The following is a 20,186-nucleotide window of genomic DNA, read 5'->3' on the forward strand; positions in this document are numbered from 1 at the left end:
TTTTAAGATTATAATATGTGACAAAAACAACCTCAAACCCAGTCTGAGCTATTTAGGAACATGGATAAATATTCCTCAATTTGAAACAAAATTGTTAGATTTGATGCTTTCTCTTATTAATATTAAGGTGAACACATCCAACCAATGGTTGCTAATCCAGCAATGGCTTTGCATCTGGCATCCTGCCTCATTTCATAGTGCTTCTAAACAGGATTGGAGCACAGATAGTTGTTCAAAAATGAAGTTATCCAACTAGAGTTGCCTATGGTCAAGACAGTTATTTTTTTTTTTCATGATTATGCAATATCATTCTGCAATAGTCTCAGTGTTATATTCCCATTCATTTAAAGACAGACAGCACACAACACATCTGTTAAAACTCAAGTGCCACTGTTGGCTGTGCACTGAAACAGGAAGCGTAACCCAATCAGCTCAGATTTCTAGCCTTTCTTAACGCAAAAGGATTTAAAAATTCAGTTTGCTGAAACATCTGCTAGGATCTTTCAGCCTTAACACAAGATACTTTCTTTGCTCTCCTATTTGCCAACGCCAACATTTTATTCTAAGGCAGAACTGTGGCAAACATACAACTCCTAAATTTAGACATCAATGAGGTGCTGTAGAATTAATCATGTCAAGCTTACTTTTTCATTTTTCAGAAAGAGGTCAACATTTCTTTTTATACTTCTTAACGCAGCCCATCTTTACTGTGGGGGTTTCCTCAAGCATGTTGCATTCTGTAAGCAATCATTTCTCACAGATTTGGTCCTCAGCAGGGACTCATATTTAGACATATGACACATGGGCACAAAACTACATGACCCTGAAAACGCACAAGGGTTTATGAAAGACCAGCGCAAACAGTCGAGGGATGCAGCCTTTTGGTTTTACCACAAGCACCACAATTATATAAATGGTCAAGACCAACAAATTTAAAAAGTGGTTGAAATGCAATAGGTATAAGTGAATTTCTAAAAAGCCAGTCTGATTTCAATCAATCAATCAATCAATCCCCATGTATAAAATATCATGCTCTTACCAATGACTTGGTGAAAGGTCGAGCCAGAGTAAACAGGAGGGTGTACACCCACCAGTTGTGATGAATGGATGAGTAGATCATATTTCCAGGATGCACTGCATTTGAGATAACTCCATGGGGGGAAAGGCGACGATTCAGCTCATTCGAGAGAAGAATAGTGCAAAGCTTAGACCGATTATAGGCCAACATAGCCCAATATTCTTTCTTTGGTGGTGAAAGCAAGTTGAAGTCAAGTCTTCCTGAGTTGTCTTTAATATCCGTGAACCTTCAAAGCCAACCCAAGCAAAAAAAGTGTTAGGATATTGAAAGCAACATTTCTGCTCTTCGTTAAAATAGATTTGCTATGCACAAAGAGGCTAAGATTGTAGCCCATTAATGCTTTGGAAGGCTTGTGTGACTGCTCCAAATTCTATCTCCAATGAAATACACTTCTGTGCAGCCATAGACCCTGCCAGTGAAACAAAGGGGCTGTACATGCAAATATACTGTGCAGACTTGCAAGCCTTCCAAAGGAGGTGGCTGCTTTAAAATTTTAGGGAAGGGTGCTTTCATTCATGCCAAGTTGTTCTACAAAACACTTCTGCATTGTACAACCCTAATACCCTCTTCTCTGAATAAAACTTCAATGAACACATTCATTCCTACAAATGAAGCTTCCAAACACACGTCAGGGCCACATGTGTTGCTGGCTAGATTCTTGCAGAGATCCTCAGGAAGAGAAGCTGCTTAAAAGCATCCTTCCACCATTCATAAACTTACTTTCTGGTCTGCATAAAGCTGTTACTGACAGAGGCAATTCCTGCTAAAGCATCGGTTAAGCCAAACATCAGCATAATAAGAAAACAGGTAGCCTTTCTCTCCCTCTTTCACTATCACACACACCCCTCCAAGTATGTCATCAAACATGGACTTAGGGATATACCTGAAACAATATCAAGGTTGATACCAGATTCTCCTGCCTTGTTTCTGTGCAGCTGCAAATTGTCTGCAAGCTCCACTTATGCTTGCTTGACTGGAAGTGGGGATCCATCTTCTCCAATTACTCCACTACTTGCCCCCCCCCCACACACACACACAAGATAACAGATACATCAGGAGTGTCTGGGCCATATCTTGTTTATTCTTTTTTTTTTCCCCCAGCAACCAAAGCTATATGAAATAAGGCACAATAATCATGACATCACTGATGGCATCAGGATAGCTACTTGATCTGGAAGAAGGGGGTTGCCTCTTCCCAACTGGGGTGTGTTGGCTATGTTTAAAAAACATTAAAGGAACATTCAGCTGTGTCCCATAGTTTATCAAAGGTTTAACACATTTTCTTTAGGTCATTACCAGTAGGACTAATGCAACCATGTTTCAGTCTTTGCAAATCAAAAACCTACTTTCAAATTCCTTAAAATGGAATACACATTACCTAAGGAATACAAAATTGAAATCTTGTGTAACCAATTTTTTCTACCTGTTAGCTGACTGGCTGACTACATGTTCTCTTTCTAGCCACCTTTCCTTTGCACCTGATGTCTACTTCCCTCCGATGAGTGTTATACTTCTTTCCTTAAGACACATCTGGTTATCCTACTGTTTCATTGTTGCCTTTCCTTTTTTCATTCCTTTATTTCCTCTCTAATGCCTCTCTCTCTCTCCTAAACCTTAGATTATAAAATGTGGAGAAGGTCTGCTTTTATTTCTCCCAGTTTTTAAAATCTGATTTGTATTCATTTTAAACAAACAGATCTTAAAGAATACACAGAACAGAAGAATGCTGAAATCAATATGAGATAGAAATAACTTTGTGCAATTCAGCATTGACAGATCAGGGTGTAGAGTAGCCTGAATTCATGAAAGTTTACTCCCCCTTTGAAATGAATAGGTGTTGTTCTCTGCAGCAAAATCTATACAGTCTGCGGCTTCTTTTTATTTAGTACAGTTGATCTCTGAATCTCTACATTACATGATCAAAATTAAGGGCCTATTATGTTATCTAAAAAATATAACGTCAATAATCTTAATTACTATTGTATAAATATCATTGTATCAAAACAATGATATAAAGTACCAAGATTTACAACAGTATAATAAAAAGGAAAAGAAAAAATACATAAAAGAGAGGCAAGTCCTGGCCAATAGGTCTTGACTGAAAGCTCACAGAATTATAAATCAAGTTGCTGCAATGTGGCAGGCTGATTTCACTGAGTTGCCTATTCTGATTCTCCATAAAAGTAATGGAATTCTAAAAAAAAAAAAAGCGGGGGGCTTATTAATAATTAAATGAATACCAATAAATCAAGATTCAATTCAGGGCAGGCAGAAGTACTGATTTTGAGAAAGTTTCTGAATCTGAAATTATCTTGGCATAGCATATAGCAACAAATATACACCCAATTTGCAGAAATAGTTTTAGGATGTGTTACATATTATACACCCTTGATTGTGTTGATGGAGAGATTTAATCATATCCCTTATCAAAAGCACTTATGCATATGTTCAGACTCCAGAGTTGAAACAAATGTATACGGACACCTGAAGGACCTTAGCTATCATTCTTGGAGGACCAAGCTAATCTTGCTTCTAATTATAAATTATCTGGACTAATCCCAACAGGCAGTTTGGTGCTTCCTAGTAAATAACAAGGATTGTGAACTTTCTGGAAAAATGACCAAATTCTTTGCTGAAACAACGGCAATTAAACCCATTGGATGGATTTATTTATTACATCAATTTATCTCATCATATAGCTGCCCATCTTACCATTGTGATTCAGGGCAGCGAACACAGGATTAAAATCAACAGAACAGTAATAATAATAAAAATAAACAATAGTGTCAGAATAACACTGCAGTGGCACTCAGGGGCAATCAAACACAAACTAGATAACCACAGTGGAACCAAACATAATCTAGATATGCTTCATTTCTGCTGCAAACTAGATTTTTATATTGAATCTTTTTGAATGTTAACCCTGTTTTGGAATCTATGACTACATAAATTAATAATGAGTTTCTATTTTTTTTAAGGAGAGCCAGTTCGGTGTAGCGGTTAAGGCATCAGGCTAGAAACCGGGAGACCAGGAGTTCTAGTCCCGCCTTAGGCACAAAGCCAGCTGGGTGACCTTGGGCCAGTCACTTTCTCTCAGCCCTAGGAAGGAGGCAGTGGCAAAATACTTCTGAAAAACCTTACCAAGAAAACTGCAGGGACTTGTCCAGGCAGTCTCTGAGAATCAGACACGATTGAACGGATTTAAAAAAAATATTTTATATAAAACAATTAGAGATAGGACACTGGGAACAGAACAGGGTGAGCTTTAGTCTCTTCCTTCCAAAATAACATTTTCCACTAAGAGAACTACATTTTCTTCTACTCCTTAGGAAATAAAGGGGTGGCTTGGTCTGTGTGTGTGTGTGTGTGTGTGTGTGTGGAACAAAGCAGTAAAGAATTGCAATTAGCAAGCACTGTAATTGGGGCAAAAGATTTATGTGTTCCTCCCCCCACCACCCCCAAGCTGAGTAATAGGACAACTGTAGCCATTGATCTTCCCCTCTTTCTGCTTTCCAGTGCACTAGTCTTGCACACTCTGGAGTCTAAGTGCTCAAATAACTACAGATGAGACTTGCTGCTTCTTAGCATTGTCTTAGATTAAAAATTGATGGTTTAAAAAGGGGCAGTAACATAGGTGATACACCATCAATAGTTTTAAAGGTATAAAAGAGAAATGTGAACAAAGCTAAAATGAGCTGTGGCAGAGTCTAATATTCTTAAGTATACCCCTGGTATAGCTGAGCACAAATCAAAGTAAGGAGTTGATGTTTTTTAATTGGGCCTGACAGTCACTAAACACCAGCTGTTTGTTTGTTTCTGGATGTTCTTCTAGAAAGGTGAACAACGGAAATACTCCATAGACAGTACAGGGATTTTTCTACATAGCCATCAGCCTACATATGTACATTTGATTTGCATAGGAATAGGAAATAAACGAAAAATATTTAATGTAAGGATGAAATTATGATGGGGGGAGGGAGGAATAAACAAACAGGTGCTGCTTGCTCCCCAAACAGTCTTCTACAGAGTCCAGGCGTATGACACCACACGCTATGCCATGCTGTGACAGGCAATCGTGCTTTGGGGTGCTATAAGGGTTCCTATGACATAAATGGGGCTATCACAGTTCATGGTTTATTCTCAACAGCATCCCAAGTTTATTAGAAATTACATCTAGATATGTACACGTGCATGTCCCCTTGTTTGCCACTGTCAAGGCAATTGCACTGGTTTTTTGATTTTGGGCAGGTAGTCCTAATCATCCGCAAGCATTGTCTGTAGGAGATTGCCATGTCTGTTACAGCATTTAACAGCCTAACAAAAATCAAGCAACAAGGTGGCCCACATGCTCAGTCCACTGTGCTTCTTAAATGAAAACAAAGGACAATATTGTCCACTACAGCTGAAAGCAGCAGCTAGCTTAAGGGATAAGGGTGGTTGCATAGCAAGCAGCGTTCCCTTTCCACAGATCTATCTATCTATCTATCTATCTATCTATCTATCTATCTATCTATCTATCTATCTATCTATCTATCTATCTATCAAGTTTATATGGCCACCCATCTCACAAAAGGGACTTCTGGCAGCATACAACAATGCTACACACACACACAATTATATAATGATAATTAAAAACATTAAACACTATAAAAACAGAACTAAAATAGAAAAAGAAAATTATAGGCAAAGGGATGTTAATAATGGAGCCACCTCACTAGATCACCCTGGAGTCCCCAGGCCTGCTGGCATAACCAGGTCTTAAGGGAACTCAACAGTGATGAGGCCAACCTCATCTCGGGGGAGAAGGTTCCACAGTATGGGCACCACAGCAGAAAAGGCTCCCCGCCTAGGGCCTGCCAAATGAAGCTCCCTAGATGACAGAACACTCTGCTGGATCTAGTTGGACAGACAGATGAAATTGGGGAGAGGTGGTCCCTCAGATAACCCAGTCCCATGCCATGGAGGGCTTTAAAGGTCAACACCAGCACCTTGAATTGGACCTGGAAACAGATAGGTAACCAATGCAGCTCGTGAAGCATAGGTATAACATGTGTTCTTCCAGAAACACACATAACTGCCCACGTTGCTGCATTCTGCACCAGCTGAAGTTCCAGGATGCTCTTCAAGGGGAGCCACATGTAGGGAGCATTGCAGCAATCCAACTGGGAGGTGACCAGATCACAAGTGCATGAGTGGCCATGAGTAAGGCCCCTCACTGTCTGATTCTTTTTAAAGGTAGGACCAGCCCTGTTTGGAGCCCTGACCAGCCTAGGTGGTCCTATTTCAAAACATCAACTCTTGACTTTGATTTCAGTGCCAAGCATCGTGAAGTGAATGAAATGAATGAAGTGAAAAAAAAAATTATAATCCCTTTCAAATACACTCAAACACATCATGGGAGTAAGCAGAATCACACACCCTGTCCCCATCCTGCCTGCTGCTTGGTCCTTTTAAATTCTGCCTCTTTTTCTGTATTCCTGGCTGCACAAAAGAACTCCTGAATATGCTGGATCTTTGTTGGGTTCTCAAAAGTGGCCCTACAAACTTCTTCCAGTTCTCAATTGGATGAACAGGCAAAGTCCCCCCTGTCTCTTCTTGCATTCACCCAACATCTGAAAAAGTGGTTCTGAAAAGAGAGCTGGAGAGAGCTTGTAGCCTTTCAGCTATTCCAATTCCCATCAGTCTCACCCAGCATAGCCAATGCTTAGAGATGAAGGGGAATGAAGTCCAAAAATAAGTATAAAGGACTTAGGGTTGGATTGAGTTGGGTGTAAATCTTTTAAATTAGATTTACAAACAAACAAACAAACAAACAAACAAACATATATCCCTACTTATTCTGATATAATGCTCTAACAGAGGACACCTTAGGAGAATTGGAATTACTCTGCATGGCAGAGAAAAACCGAGAGGAATGATTGACACTGGCTTTGGTTATTTTCAAATAGATTGCAAATGTATGTGATAAGACCTTAACAGCTAGCGAAACTCATCCCGCTAATTTCTCACGGATACAGTAAAACTAGCAGCCATTTTCCATGATCATATTTAAACATCTAATTTAATGCATGACAAAGCCCCGAGAAATGGAAAAGCAATTAGTTGTTAGATCTGGAGACACACCATTTACTTATTGGGGAATAAATTTTCCAGAAACCTTGGCTGATCTTGTGTAAGTAAGCAGAGAACAACATTGTGTTCCTTCTTTCTCAGCCCTGATTTCCAATCAAGCTTTAAAGTTCTGCAAACACAGGAATTAGAGCCTTCAGTGACATCAAAGTGATCAGAGGAGACAAAGTCCTCTCCAAAGCAAAGATGTTGTCTGAAAAATTGCTGGAGATCAGTGATATACAGAGAAACAAGCAGCTGACAATTCAATGTAATCTCCCATTAAATAACAGCTCATTTATACATATCCCATTGTGCCTTCCACATCTGGCAAGTCATGGGGTTTGGCAGATTTATTTCTAGAGCTAAATTCAACTGCCCTGCCTTGCAATGGGACTCCACTACTTGCTTTCACAAATCTGGCGCGATTTACAATGATAAGGACATACAGGACTTTGTTGTTGGTGGTATTGTTCTTACCTAATTGACATTTCATGCCTTAGCTCTGGGAAGGACTGATATAGGCATTTTGTACTGCTTCCTTTCATTTCACCCATCATAAATGTAAAATGGCTAAAGTAAATCTTTTGGCAGCGTGGTTGTTTCTACCATGAGCCCTTATGCTGGGAATGATAAAAGGATTCACCCTAACCCCGGGCCATTCCCTGTCTGCTAGGTCCCAGGAGCTTCATGCTATGTTGTTGAAACATGGGGAAGGGACAATAAAAGTCCAGCACATTCCACATATTTTCCTATTCCTAGCATAGAAGAAAGTTTTTTTAAATTTTTTTTTGAAAAAAAATGGCTAAGTTTTCTTAGAGCTAGCAGAGAGAGATGCTAGGAGAGTGGCAGAAGCAGGATCTTTGATTTTGTTTGGCATCTGGACCAGGATTTTTCAAGGATGGAGGGCTTTGCTAAAAACGATGACTAGAACAAGATAGGAGTTAGCCAATCACATTTTTGCCAATGCCACGTTCCCTAGCAGCCAGAAAGCATTATGCTATTGCAATCTCAAGCAAAAGTTTCCAAAACAGGGAATGATGGTGAAAACATTCGGAATACACTACTTCCTTTGCCCAAAAATACAGCTGAAGGCCACATGAAATTCCTTGCTTTCCCATTAAGAACATATACAGGGGGGGGGGGGGATCACAAACTTGTATTTAATCTAAAAGTAATTGCATTAGCTTCCAATTAGAGTAATGGTGAATTCTTCTTGGCATGGTACTGAAGTTGCTGAATGACAAATCAATAAAAGTCACACCATTCAGATTTAATCAACTATTGTTTCATCTACTGGCAGAATCAAAGCCTTGCTCTGCAAAGACCACCTTCTTTAATATGAAGACTAAGGTGCAACCTAGTCTTAGAGTTGGGTCTTTGGCCTATTTATCATTCACTTTCCACTAAGAATCGTCTGTAGGTTGAGTCATGGCAACTGGATTTCTTTCTTTTTGGGTGAAACGTTTCGCTGCTTGTCCAAGCAGCTTCTTCAGTCTGGGCAAAGGTTGGTGAGGGGACCCCATATATGTCTTCCAGGGTGGCTGCATTGTCCCTACACCTGAATGGCTTGTTAACTGTGCAATGGCCATTTGGCCATTCAGGTGTAGGGACAATGCAGCCACCCTGGAAGACATATATGGGGTCCCCTCACCAACCTTTGCCCAGACTGAAGAAGCTGCTTGGACAAGCAGCAAAACATTTCTACCAAAAAGAAAGACATCCAGTTGCCACAACTCAACCTACAGACAATTCCACCTGGATGACTGAGAATCTTCACTGATATATTCCACTAAGGATCTGAATATGGTGTACATGAGCCAAGACCCAAAGCACTCTAGCAGTGATCAGAAAGCATCTTTCCCAACACAGTAGCTCATGTTGCTCTATAACTGGTCTGCACCATTTGTGGAACAAGAGAAACATGTGGCATCTAAAGGCCTTGGAGGACAGTTTTAGAGCCATTCCAAATGGTAACACTGCATTGTAATTTCTAATGTAACGTAAGGGGGAAAGATCAATCAGATACAATCAATCAAACATTAAATTCGGTGTTTGTCTGGGTTCCTCCTACTTTGGAATGTGACCCCAGCAGGCTAGTCAAATGCCAGATGTGGACTTTGGCCTGAAAGAGAGCAATTCCTCCCTGCTCTAGAGGCTTGCCCAGTAGTCAAGAGGAGATGTAGGAGGCATTGCAGCAAGAAGTATTAAAAGAAAAATATCCAGGCACATGAACCAAATCTGTTGTGTGATCCTTTGAATAATAGCTATGGTTCTTCCTTCATCTATTTCTTTTTAACAATCCTGTGAGGTAAAGTGGAGTTGTGTGAATGGATCAGGACCACTTAATGTGCTTTATGGTTGACCACCTAGCACTAGGGGACGCGGTGGCGCTGCGGGTTAAACCGCTGAGCTGTCGATTGGAAGGTCGGCGGTTCGAAACCGCGCGGCGGGGTGAGCTCCCGTTGCTCGTCCCAGCTTCTGCACACCAAGCAGTTCGAAAACATGCAAATGTGAGTAGATTAATTGGTACCCGCTTCGGCGGGAAGGTAACGGTGTTCCGTGAGTCATGCTGGCCACATGACCCGGAAGTGTCCTATGAACAACGCCGGCTCCAAGGCTTTGAAACGGAGATGAGCACCGCCCCCTAGAGTCGGACACGACTGGACTTTACGTCAAGGGAAACCTTTACCTTTACCTACCTAGCACTATACTAGATGCCCTCCAGGCGTTTTGTACTATGACTTCCCAAATTCCTTGTTGTTGACTAAAATAACTCAGTCTGGTGGAAGAAGTTCAGAACATCCAGAAAATACCAGTTTACCTATCCTTTAATTGTACTACCAAAGTATTTTCAAATACAGAATTCTAAACACAGTTATTCTTTACCACCACCTTTCTTTTAAACACAATGCATGGTTAAGATGGATGGACATGACCCTTTCAGCTGAGGGGTGTGTGGACAGGTTTTGTTCCCTTCAATGGTGGTTGTTTTATGGAAGTTTGTGGTTGTATAGAACTGTTTTTTCTTTTAATTTTGTGAAGCTCCCCAGTCATTTGGAGTCAGGCAGGCTCAAAATTTAAAAAAAATTTAAAAAATTTTTTTTAAAAAAAATTAAAAAGGGACGCGGTGGCGCAGCGGGTTAAACCGCTGAGCTGCCAATCGGAAGGTCGGCGGTTCGAAACCACGCGGTGGGGTGAGCTCCCGTTGCTAGTCCCAGCTCCTGCTCACCTAGCAGTTCGAAAACATGCAAATGTGAGTAGATCAATAGGTACCGCTTCGGCGGGAAGGTAACGGCGTTCCGAGTCGTCATGCTGGCCACATGACCCGGAAGTGTCTATGACAACGCCGGCTCCAAGGCTTAGAAACGGAGATGAGCACCGCCCCCTAGAGTCGGACACGACTGGACTTTACGTCAAGGGAAACCTTTACCTTTACCTAGGCTCAAAATTTAACAAAAACAACAACATTTTTTAAAAAGTATCTGTTTTTCACTAAGGAGCTGACTCAAATTACTGTTCCAGAACAACCAGGGAAAAAAGTAAGAAATAAAATCAAAACACTGAAAACATTCAGTGAAACTCTCAGGAAAAGGATTAATTGGTTTTTCAAAAAATGGTGACTACATTCCTTCAGGACTGACCTGTGTGATTCAGAAGAGACCATCACAATTCTTGCAGGAGCTGAGCAGCAAAGAACATCTTTGAGGAGCTGAATGAGATAAAAGTGTCCCAAATAATTCACCTGGAAGGTGTTCTCCAGGCCATCTTCAGTCAATTGCCAAGGAAGACCAAAAACAGCAGCATTGCAGACCAGCACATGGAGAGCTCTACAGACACAAATGTGGAAAATTATATATTTAATTCAAGCAGTCTTCAGAAAGCTGGTGCCCTTCAGATGAGTTAAGCCAAAATCTCAGTTATTTCTAGCAAACCCATCAACTCAAGTAGATTAATTCTTTCTAAACATGGCACAGTTTATTAAACAGCCTCAGTGCCAATTTGGAAAAAAAACATGCCTCATAATACCTGTCACAGAACTTCATACGATCCGTATTTTTCATTCACTGATAAAGATGTTGATCTCAAGAAACTACAATGAGCACACTGTATATTAACAACATTTACAGTGTAGCTGTTGTAGGGTGAAATTCTAGTTCCAAAGTATGATATTATGACGATTGATTGATTGATCACTGTAAGATCATATTTTGAATATTTCAAACTGTATTTTTCCGCAGGTATGACATTCGCCAACCAAAAAGAAAAATCCTCATCCCAAAGTTTTATTTCCTCTCAGATATCATGATGTCTAAATCTCACTAAAGTTCAGCCATCCGAATTAAGGACTACTGGAAGATGTTCTGTAAGTATGTACTTTTTCAGGAAAAAAGAAAATGTACACTCTTTGTGGACTAAACACAACAAGCGTGTTCAGGTATTTGTGTATCACACATACATGCATATATGCAGACAAGTAAGCATCTTTTCATGAGTCAACATTTGCCTTCCCTCACCGATTTCCTCATGCTATCCCTGCACCGCAAGTCAATATTCTACATCAACTCAGCATGCTGAGTTCACATTGGATTCTTTGAAAGTTGTCTTTCTTAAGGCATTTCCCTCCTGCCCAAGTTGTGTGAGGCTTCTGTTGCATCTTTCTATGATTTCTATTTCTGCAAATACTTTAATCTCCTCCCCAAGATTTCTAATCATTGGGCCTGGAAGGTGTTATTCCGGCCACATAAGAATTTATATCAATAGATCTTAGATTACTATTAATGCATACACTTAACAATTACATAGGGCTTTCCAACCTTTAAACCATTTTGGATGCATTATCCAATTGCAATTCCTAGAAATCTTTGTAATATGATCATACTGATACTGTATCCTGGGAGAAAAGAACGGGGTGAGTGAGGACAACAAGCTAATTTAAGGGCCCCGATGAATTCAAGGCACAGTTCAGATTTAGATCAGGAACTTCCCAATTTTTAGGTTTTTTAGCTAGTGTTCTGCAACAGTTGTCAGTTTGTTAGAACAATGGGCAAAACCCTGAAATTTCAGAATCCCGCTAGCCAATTACAACAGCATGTACTTTGAAGGAAACAGAAAATCAGAATTCTTTGTTCCACAAATATAGTGGCATTTAAAAGTTTGTAAACCCTTTTGAATGTTCAATAGTTCTGCATAAATATGACCTAAAAGGTGATGTGTTCTTCACATAAGTCCTAAAACTAGATAAAGAGAACCCAATTAAACAAATGAGTCAAAAACGTTATCCAAGACTGTATATATGTACAGTATAAAGCCGAGTTTATGATTTCCTGCAAGGGGATACAGAATGATTCAGGGCATGTATTTAATGAGCCAATAAGTCGGCTGAAAGCTGTCCAAGGCCTTCTAAAACTTTTAAGAACACATAAAGAGCCCTACTGGATCATACAAAATATCCAACTAGACCAATACTTGTATTCTACAATGGCCAGCTGCCCCCAGGAGGTCCATGAGCAAAACCTAAGTACATTACAAACATAACTAACATTCAGTGGCAGGTACGATTTTAGCTATAATTGCAACTATTTTTGATAAATCTGTCCCCAAGTTCTTGTTTATAAAATACAGCTAGGCTTCTAGAAAGGAAATTCTTCTGCACAGGTATCTCAAGTTACATCACAGGAGAACAGAGAAAATTCAGTTAATATTTTATAAATATGAGATAGCAATTTGCTATTACAGCCAAATAGAATCTCCAGGATACCACTGAATAGAAACTACTGAATAACCTGAAGAATAATGGTTGTTATCAAGTTTGAAGAGCCCATGGTCCACTAATCTTTAACTACCATCATGTCTATTACTTGATCAGCATACCACTTGCTTTATGATCTACATCTGTGTTTCCCAAATTTCTTGGCAAATTCCAGATCTATGGACTTCAAATCCCAGGATTCTAATAAATGGCCATACTGGTTGTAAAATTCTGGGTATTGAAATGCACACATATGGTAGTTGTCTACATAGGGAAACATTTGTCTGCATTTTTTCAACAGTCAAAAGAAAACTGTGATTTATATTTATAACTTATAGTTGTACTCCAGAACCCTGGATTCCTTTAGGAACAAGTAATAACAAACATAACTTCATAAAGAAGCTTGCTTAAACTCCAGAATTAGGAGATTTTCTTCAGCTCTGCTCAAAAACGGTGACTAATGTATAACCATGTACGTTAGTCCAAAGATTCATATCCACTTTTTTTAAAAAAAAGTTATAGCATATAGTGCTTTTAATCAACGTATTTTGTTAAAAATTCCATTATATCGATTGTTATTGCACTTTGTAATATTCTTCATGGTTTTATTATTTTAAATTAAATTTTTAATTAAAATACTGTACACACAGACCCTTTAAAAATTCTCTCATTAGCCATAAAAGCTATAAAACTGCAAAATGCTTACGGCTTTATTTGCAGCAAAAGATACTATAGCTGTACATATTAAATCATAAATATTTTACATGCTTATCTTCCCAACATGCCCCTCATGGCTGGTTCTACCAAGGCATAAGAGCTTTTAGCTCAACTAAAACTGGATGTCTCTTGAACTTAGCCTTCAGATGGGTTGGGATTGTTTGGCCATGCTGGTGAGGAATTCTGGGAATTGCAGTCCCAACACATCTGGGGGGCAGAATTTGGGGAAGGTTGCCTAGGAGCATGGTTTCCCTTTTGAGACCACAACCACAATGCTCTAAAACACGAGTGGAAAGATTGATAGAGTGGGGGAATTGGGGGCTGTAACTCTCTCCCTAAAGTCCAGGGTCTGTGTGTCTTAATTAAAGAATACAAAAAAAAAAGTTATGATTGTTTAACATTAAACTTGGATAGTGAGTGTCAACAAGACCACAGGCCAATAGGACCGTTCGGAATTCAAAGGAAGATAGTGACATGCTCAGGGAAACACTGACATTTGCAGAAGAGAGAAAGAGAGAGAAAGAGATCTCCTTAAAAAAGGCAACTCAAGGACCCATTTGAACCTGCTGCTCAAAACATTGACATGTGATGTCCTGTGAATAGCTCAGAGCTACTGCTTCAAAGGTTTCTGCTAAGTATGTGTCTATCTGCATGGAAGACACTTCCCCTGGGATTGCTGTGAGAAGGAGCAGTCCCTCTGTGCAAGATCAATCTGCTGCACATCGACTGGGCTAGGTGCCTCTGCTTTCTATTATTGTGAGAAAACCCATAAATCTTTTCCTATCACAAATCTTATAAACCTCTATCATGTCCGACTGGGTAATCTAGACAAGCTTGCATGAAGCACCAATGAAAATCTGACTGAAGAAGGTGCCCAGATAAAGCCAGGAGAGTTTTCAGTTATATACTTTCTATTGCTTTTACTGTCAACCCAATGTTACTACTGAAGGAAATTGCATGGCACAATTTTTATTTATAAAATTTATAAAATTTAATAACTCACCCTTTGGTTTAATTAGATATTCTGGCTCACAATTATAAGATACAATGCATAAACATATTACAGTGCAGTAACTAAAACAGCAAACAGGCTATTAAAACAAGGAGAAATTGAAATCAGCACCATTGCTACTTCAGGGACTATCAAAGATACCTTTATTTTTTATCTTTGCATTTTAAAGGGGGGAGAAGAGTCTGTCTCACTGTGCAAGGACTGTGCATGTTTTTTGTGTTTTTTTGCTTTTAATAGGGATTTGTGTTTTTTATATATTTTTCATGTGGGATAGGGATTGCAAGGATTCTAAATTCTTTGAACAAATTGCAATGAATTTTAATTCAGAATACTTCTGAAAAAAAAGATCCTGGCAACCAAATATTGCTAATGATATAGTCTATCACATATTCATAGGGCAAAAGCTAATTCACACTATATACACACTAATACTTATACATACAAACACAAACACACAATAACCACTGAATTTTCTTCTAATATTCCTCATTCTCATTACATTTGGACCATGCTGCATCAAACCATTGTTCCATAATCACCCAAATTTAAACCGTATTTTTTTCAAAGCTTTTTTGCACTGTCTCTTGGAACATAAATCCAATGTTGAACTATATGTACGAAATATACCAATATCTGTTGGCTTCTCCTGGGTGTAAAATGTGTTACTTTTAAAACAGATTGCTGCATTAGATGAGTTTTGGTCTGATCCAGCAGAATCCTTCTTCTGTTCTGATGGTCATAATGATCACACCATTTAATACTTTTGATGCTTCATGTTCTGTTATGTAATTATCTCCAACAAAACCCTTGGCATGAATCCTGAATATATTTTCTGAGGTCAAGAAGAGGCAGCACTAGAAACTCCCCAGCCAGGTAACCTTGAGATGCACAAAGATGAAGGTATTAATATTTCCAGCCTCTGTCCTACTACTTCGCAGTCTGAAGTTCTAGCATTGACACTGTCTTTTCTTTGGTCTCGTTTGGTGTGACAAATACAGAGAGCACAAAATTAGTAGCATAATACCCAAGCAAAAGAGTATATAAAATTAACAAAGAAGCATTGTATCACAAGGAAATTTTATCCACTAAGTTTAATATAAATGAGTGGTATTAATCAGGTGCATTCCCTTAAATAATAACGAACATGACTGTTCAGTACTGTGACTCACAATCCTTGAAAAGTTGCCCTATAATTGTGACCAATTTGCTAATAATTAAATAAAAACATATTTTTGCTTGCTATTATTGAAGAGACAGCTCCAGTTTGTTGCCCCCACCCCACCCCCAAATAGAAGATACTGAGTCACGTATTATTTATGCCCACTCAAAAGGGTCCTTCACCACTCTCTCCGCTGAATCATTTGTTAGTTGGTTAAGGCTCCTTCATTAAGCTCCTGTTCAACCAAGGGAGCAATTTGTCATTTTTCAACTTGCAACATTCCTATGCTTAGATATCAGCCGAATGACTGATGTGGCATATTTAGCATTTAGAGAACTGTCTGTGTGAGCTCATTAGAATGCACATAAGGCAATTTCAGGCTTTACCTTTTTTTCAGATGGATGAATTTAAGCCCTTCTTCCCCCAGGCAAAGATCTGGGTCAGAACCAGCCAGCAGTAGACTTTTTCCCACATTCAGATCTAGGTGAGCATTTTCCAAAAATTCCTAGACTGGAAAATCTCAAATTCCACTTGAGCATAGAAAGTTTTGCACAGTCCATTTTTATCTTGTCCTAATATGTCTATGTTCCAGTACAGTCTGTGCCTTATTTTATCTTATTTGTGTGTACGCTTGTTAATTTTAATCTGTGCCAGGGTCTCCTGCTTCTTGCACCAGACAGCACCACGTGTGAGGCTCCCCAAGGCAAACACAGTTTAAGCTCAACTACAGATCTGAGCAACCGGCAAGGAACTACATCTTTAAAGTAATTCAAGAACCATAGCCTTTACAACCTGATGACAGCAACCAAACATTTGGAGGCTAAAACAGAACTTAGATTCCCCTCTTTCCATCCCAATGTGCTCCTTTCCTACATCTCCCTTTGTAATGGAGCTCTTGCTTCCAGTTACTTACGCACACTGTAAGTGGTAACTGCATGTTTACGTTCTCAACATTCTTGCTCTGAGAACCATTTAGCAGTGAAGAATATGAATACCAAAGTTATTACTTTGACCATTCCCATCTCAGACAATCAAAACCAAATAATATATTTAATATCAGTTTGATATCCATGTATTCACCACAACTTCTCCAAAAGGATCTTGAACTTTGATAGATATTAAATTCAGCAGTGTGATAATGAACAGCAATGCAAACACTACCAATATAATAAGAACAAAGTCATTACACCCCACATTCCTAAGTACTTACAGATTCTTGGATTTGAAAGTTTCAGCAAATTCCCATATACTCTGAAGTGATGCAAGATCCAAAGCAATTGCTTCTACCTTGGCTTTGTGCTAAAATGAGAGAAAGTTAAAAGTTAAAAAGTAAGATCGACGTACTTAATTCACAGTATCATGTGATAACAAACAGGCAACAGCATATGTTTAAATACTCTTATTTAATCATAGTAGTATAGATTACAGCACTTAGAGGTATATAGAGATGGTTTACAGAAGTTTTTTTTTAATGTTGAGGCTAAAGTAAATCCTGAAAAGGTATTTGAATATTTATTCAAATATCTCAACGTATTTCCAGATAAACTGCCCCAAAAGATTGCCAGATCTTTTTAACTAGTTAAAGACTTCTTAATGTCATTACTGGCAGAATTAATAAAACTGAGTTGAATGAGAAGTATTCCTTAACATGGAAATATTCATGAACACTGTGTGTTATAAGATTTTTTAATTCAGTGAAGTTTTTTAGCATTCCCCTTTATTTCTGCAATTGTTTTAATGCTATGCTACTTATATTGAAACCATTTAGGTAGACTAAACTGTTGTGAAGAATGTCAAAAGATTTCATCTTCATCTTGCTGATAATTAAATCTTGCAATCAGAACAAGTTATTAACTTTTCACTGAACTAATTTCTGGTAGTTTATTCTTCATAAAAGTAGGCATTTAATAATGGAATGAGAGGGGAGAAATCTAGGCTTATTATTTTCCTATATTTGTCCTAGTCATTCAACACATTGCTTATTATTGCATTATTTCTGTTTGTATCAACCTAAATATATTTATGCAGACTATCTGGAAATCCTGCCTCTTCTATAGAAGTAGACAGACCATGGGCAGGGACTCCAGTATGACAATCCACTATGAAATCCACATTAAGAAAATAGCATGATAATGTCTGCATGGTCACTAGGAGTTGAAAATGATTTGATGGCACATAATCAATCAAAAACATACACTTTGAAATTTGAAGCCATTAATCCACCTCGTTCTTTTTCAAATCTTGTAAAATCTTAAATTTAATCCTTTGTCTTTATTGGACCATGTATAGTTCATTGCTTATTTATGCCAATCATTGAACGCCTTATTATCAATATGTATTGGAATCATTTAATAAGAAAATTGGGGTTTGATAAAATATTCATTCTAATGGCTGCTATTCTTCCTAGCCAAGACAGACTTAATTTCTTCAGTCTAGATATATCTGCTACTATACTTTTTCAGCTCCATAAGCAATTATTTTTAAATAAATCCTTGTTTTTGTCAAACAGATCTCTAAAATTTGACCTTAAAATTAAACCATTACTTGATACAAGTATTGTTTTTTTTTTCTCTACCAAGTACCATGTCAACTTTTGAGGTTTGTTTCTTTATTATTCCATTAACAATATAAGTATATATTCCATTAACAATATATATTAGTATATATTCCATTAACTATATTAAAGAGTCTTTAGGTTGAATAATTGTGAGTAATTGTGAGTACAACACTGTCAGCAAATAATTTCAATTTTAGTTCTTGCATTGCTAATTTAACTCCAGGGATTTTATTTTCCGGATGTATTGAGTCATCAGATGTGACGGATGCACGATAAGCTAAACTGATTTGAAGGTTCAGTCAAACTGCCTTTGAATTTAATCTCCAAATCAAGCATTTCCACAGCATCAACAGGATGGATGGAGCAGACAGACAATTTGCCTGTCTGTGGAATGCTAACAGGGGTACCTTTCTTGGCAGAGAATTATAAAAATTGGGAATAGCCACCAGCTCTCATTTTTAACATTAACTGGCCAAGCAAAGCCTTCCTCTGTAGATCCCAATGCTCAGACTGCACAAACAACCACAAAATTACATCACCATCCTGGCTGCACTTGGCCAAAGCAACTTTGCAATACACAAAATAGATACAACCAGTGGGTTTCTCGGTGAAGAAGAAAAATGGAAAGAGAGAGAAAAAAAATTCTCTCTCTTTCCCTTAAAAGCTATAATGCTGTGTTCTCGTCTCCAAGGAGAAAATAAAAAGGCTGCTACAATCACAAGGACAACAAGGGGTCAAAAAACATCAAGTAGTTCAACAGACTAAACCACAAGCTGTTACTTAGCATGCTCTTGGGAACAGTGATTCAAGTCCACACACTATTACTCAGGTAATGCTTTTGTTCATTCCAAGCAACACTGCAGGTCTCTCTCGCTGGTTTGGAAACCAAAGAGACAGTACTTGCAATATTATAAAGGGAATGGAGAGTGAATGAGTGTCTGCTTGTGTGTCCTATCTCCCTTACTCCTTCACAAGTTAAAACTGGAAGAAAGAGCTTGAGAGTAGAATCCATATACAAAAATCCATCAATGGGTAACTCTGATACGTAGATTATCCAAGCAATGAATATGGTTTGCACGCTGACATTTCAGGCAATAAACTGAACCCCTGCTTACTTGGGAAAATAATACATTTTCTATTGTCAAGACAGCTAGTATTCCTTTTTTTTTTCCTCCCAACCGTTAAATTAATTTGAATTTCTTCAGCTTTTTAGGCTTACCACAGCAAAGGTTAGTGAGAAGAACCACCTTCTGTGGGAGTATTTCTCAAGCACCTTAAGTAGAATGCTTTGAAAGGTCACACATTCAAATAATAATAAAAATAACAATGACAGTTTCTAGGGTACCATTCATGAACATACATAAATTATAAAGATAGAAACATATACAATCACCACTGACCTATATAGCAAAAAATGTCATTAAACCTTCACAAATCTGGCTTTTTAACCCCTCATTAACTTATATTTACAAGCCGCTCTCCCTATTCATAAAAAATAGGAAGGGTGTATATTTTTTAACTATTATTTTGAGTCTTAATGTTGCCACTTGTGTCAAAAAAAGTTGTAATGGGTTATACCCTTTATGGACTTTTTGCGTAAAAATGAAAAAAAAAATCAACTTGTGATTTATGGTTTTCTTGATTAGACAGGACAGATTACAGAAAGACGAGAGTCATGATGTAACTTTAGAGAGAGGTCAAAATACAATTTTATTTATTTATTTATTAGATTTATATTACTTCCCCTCTCCCCCAGTGGGTGCTGTGAAGATCAGAAGCCACTTCTTTATATCGTTCTTTATA

General features: G+C 38.3%; 1 protein-coding gene across 2 annotated transcripts in view; it reads right to left on the minus strand.

The window, feature by feature from the left end:
- WWOX (WW domain containing oxidoreductase) overlaps positions 1 to 20,186 on the minus strand; it is a 559,406-nt gene that overhangs the window by 418,097 nt on the left and 121,123 nt on the right. The window contains exons 6-8 of one of the 2 annotated variants that reach the window (XM_063312994.1): positions 17,037 to 17,125; positions 10,831 to 11,016; positions 1,040 to 1,304 (exon numbers count right to left, since the gene is read on the minus strand). In XM_063312994.1, the coding sequence (XP_063169064.1) occupies positions 1,040 to 1,304; positions 10,831 to 11,016; positions 17,037 to 17,125 (540 nt within the window). Of the gene's footprint in view, positions 1 to 1,039; positions 1,305 to 10,830; positions 11,017 to 15,055; positions 15,546 to 17,036; positions 17,126 to 20,186 lie in introns of those variants that run through there. The other variant, XM_063312995.1, reaches the window with a different exon arrangement.

Source organism: Candoia aspera, chromosome 11 (genome assembly GCF_035149785.1).
Source record: "Candoia aspera isolate rCanAsp1 chromosome 11, rCanAsp1.hap2, whole genome shotgun sequence".
In the NCBI taxonomy this organism is placed as follows: Eukaryota; Metazoa; Chordata; class Lepidosauria; order Squamata; family Boidae; genus Candoia; species Candoia aspera.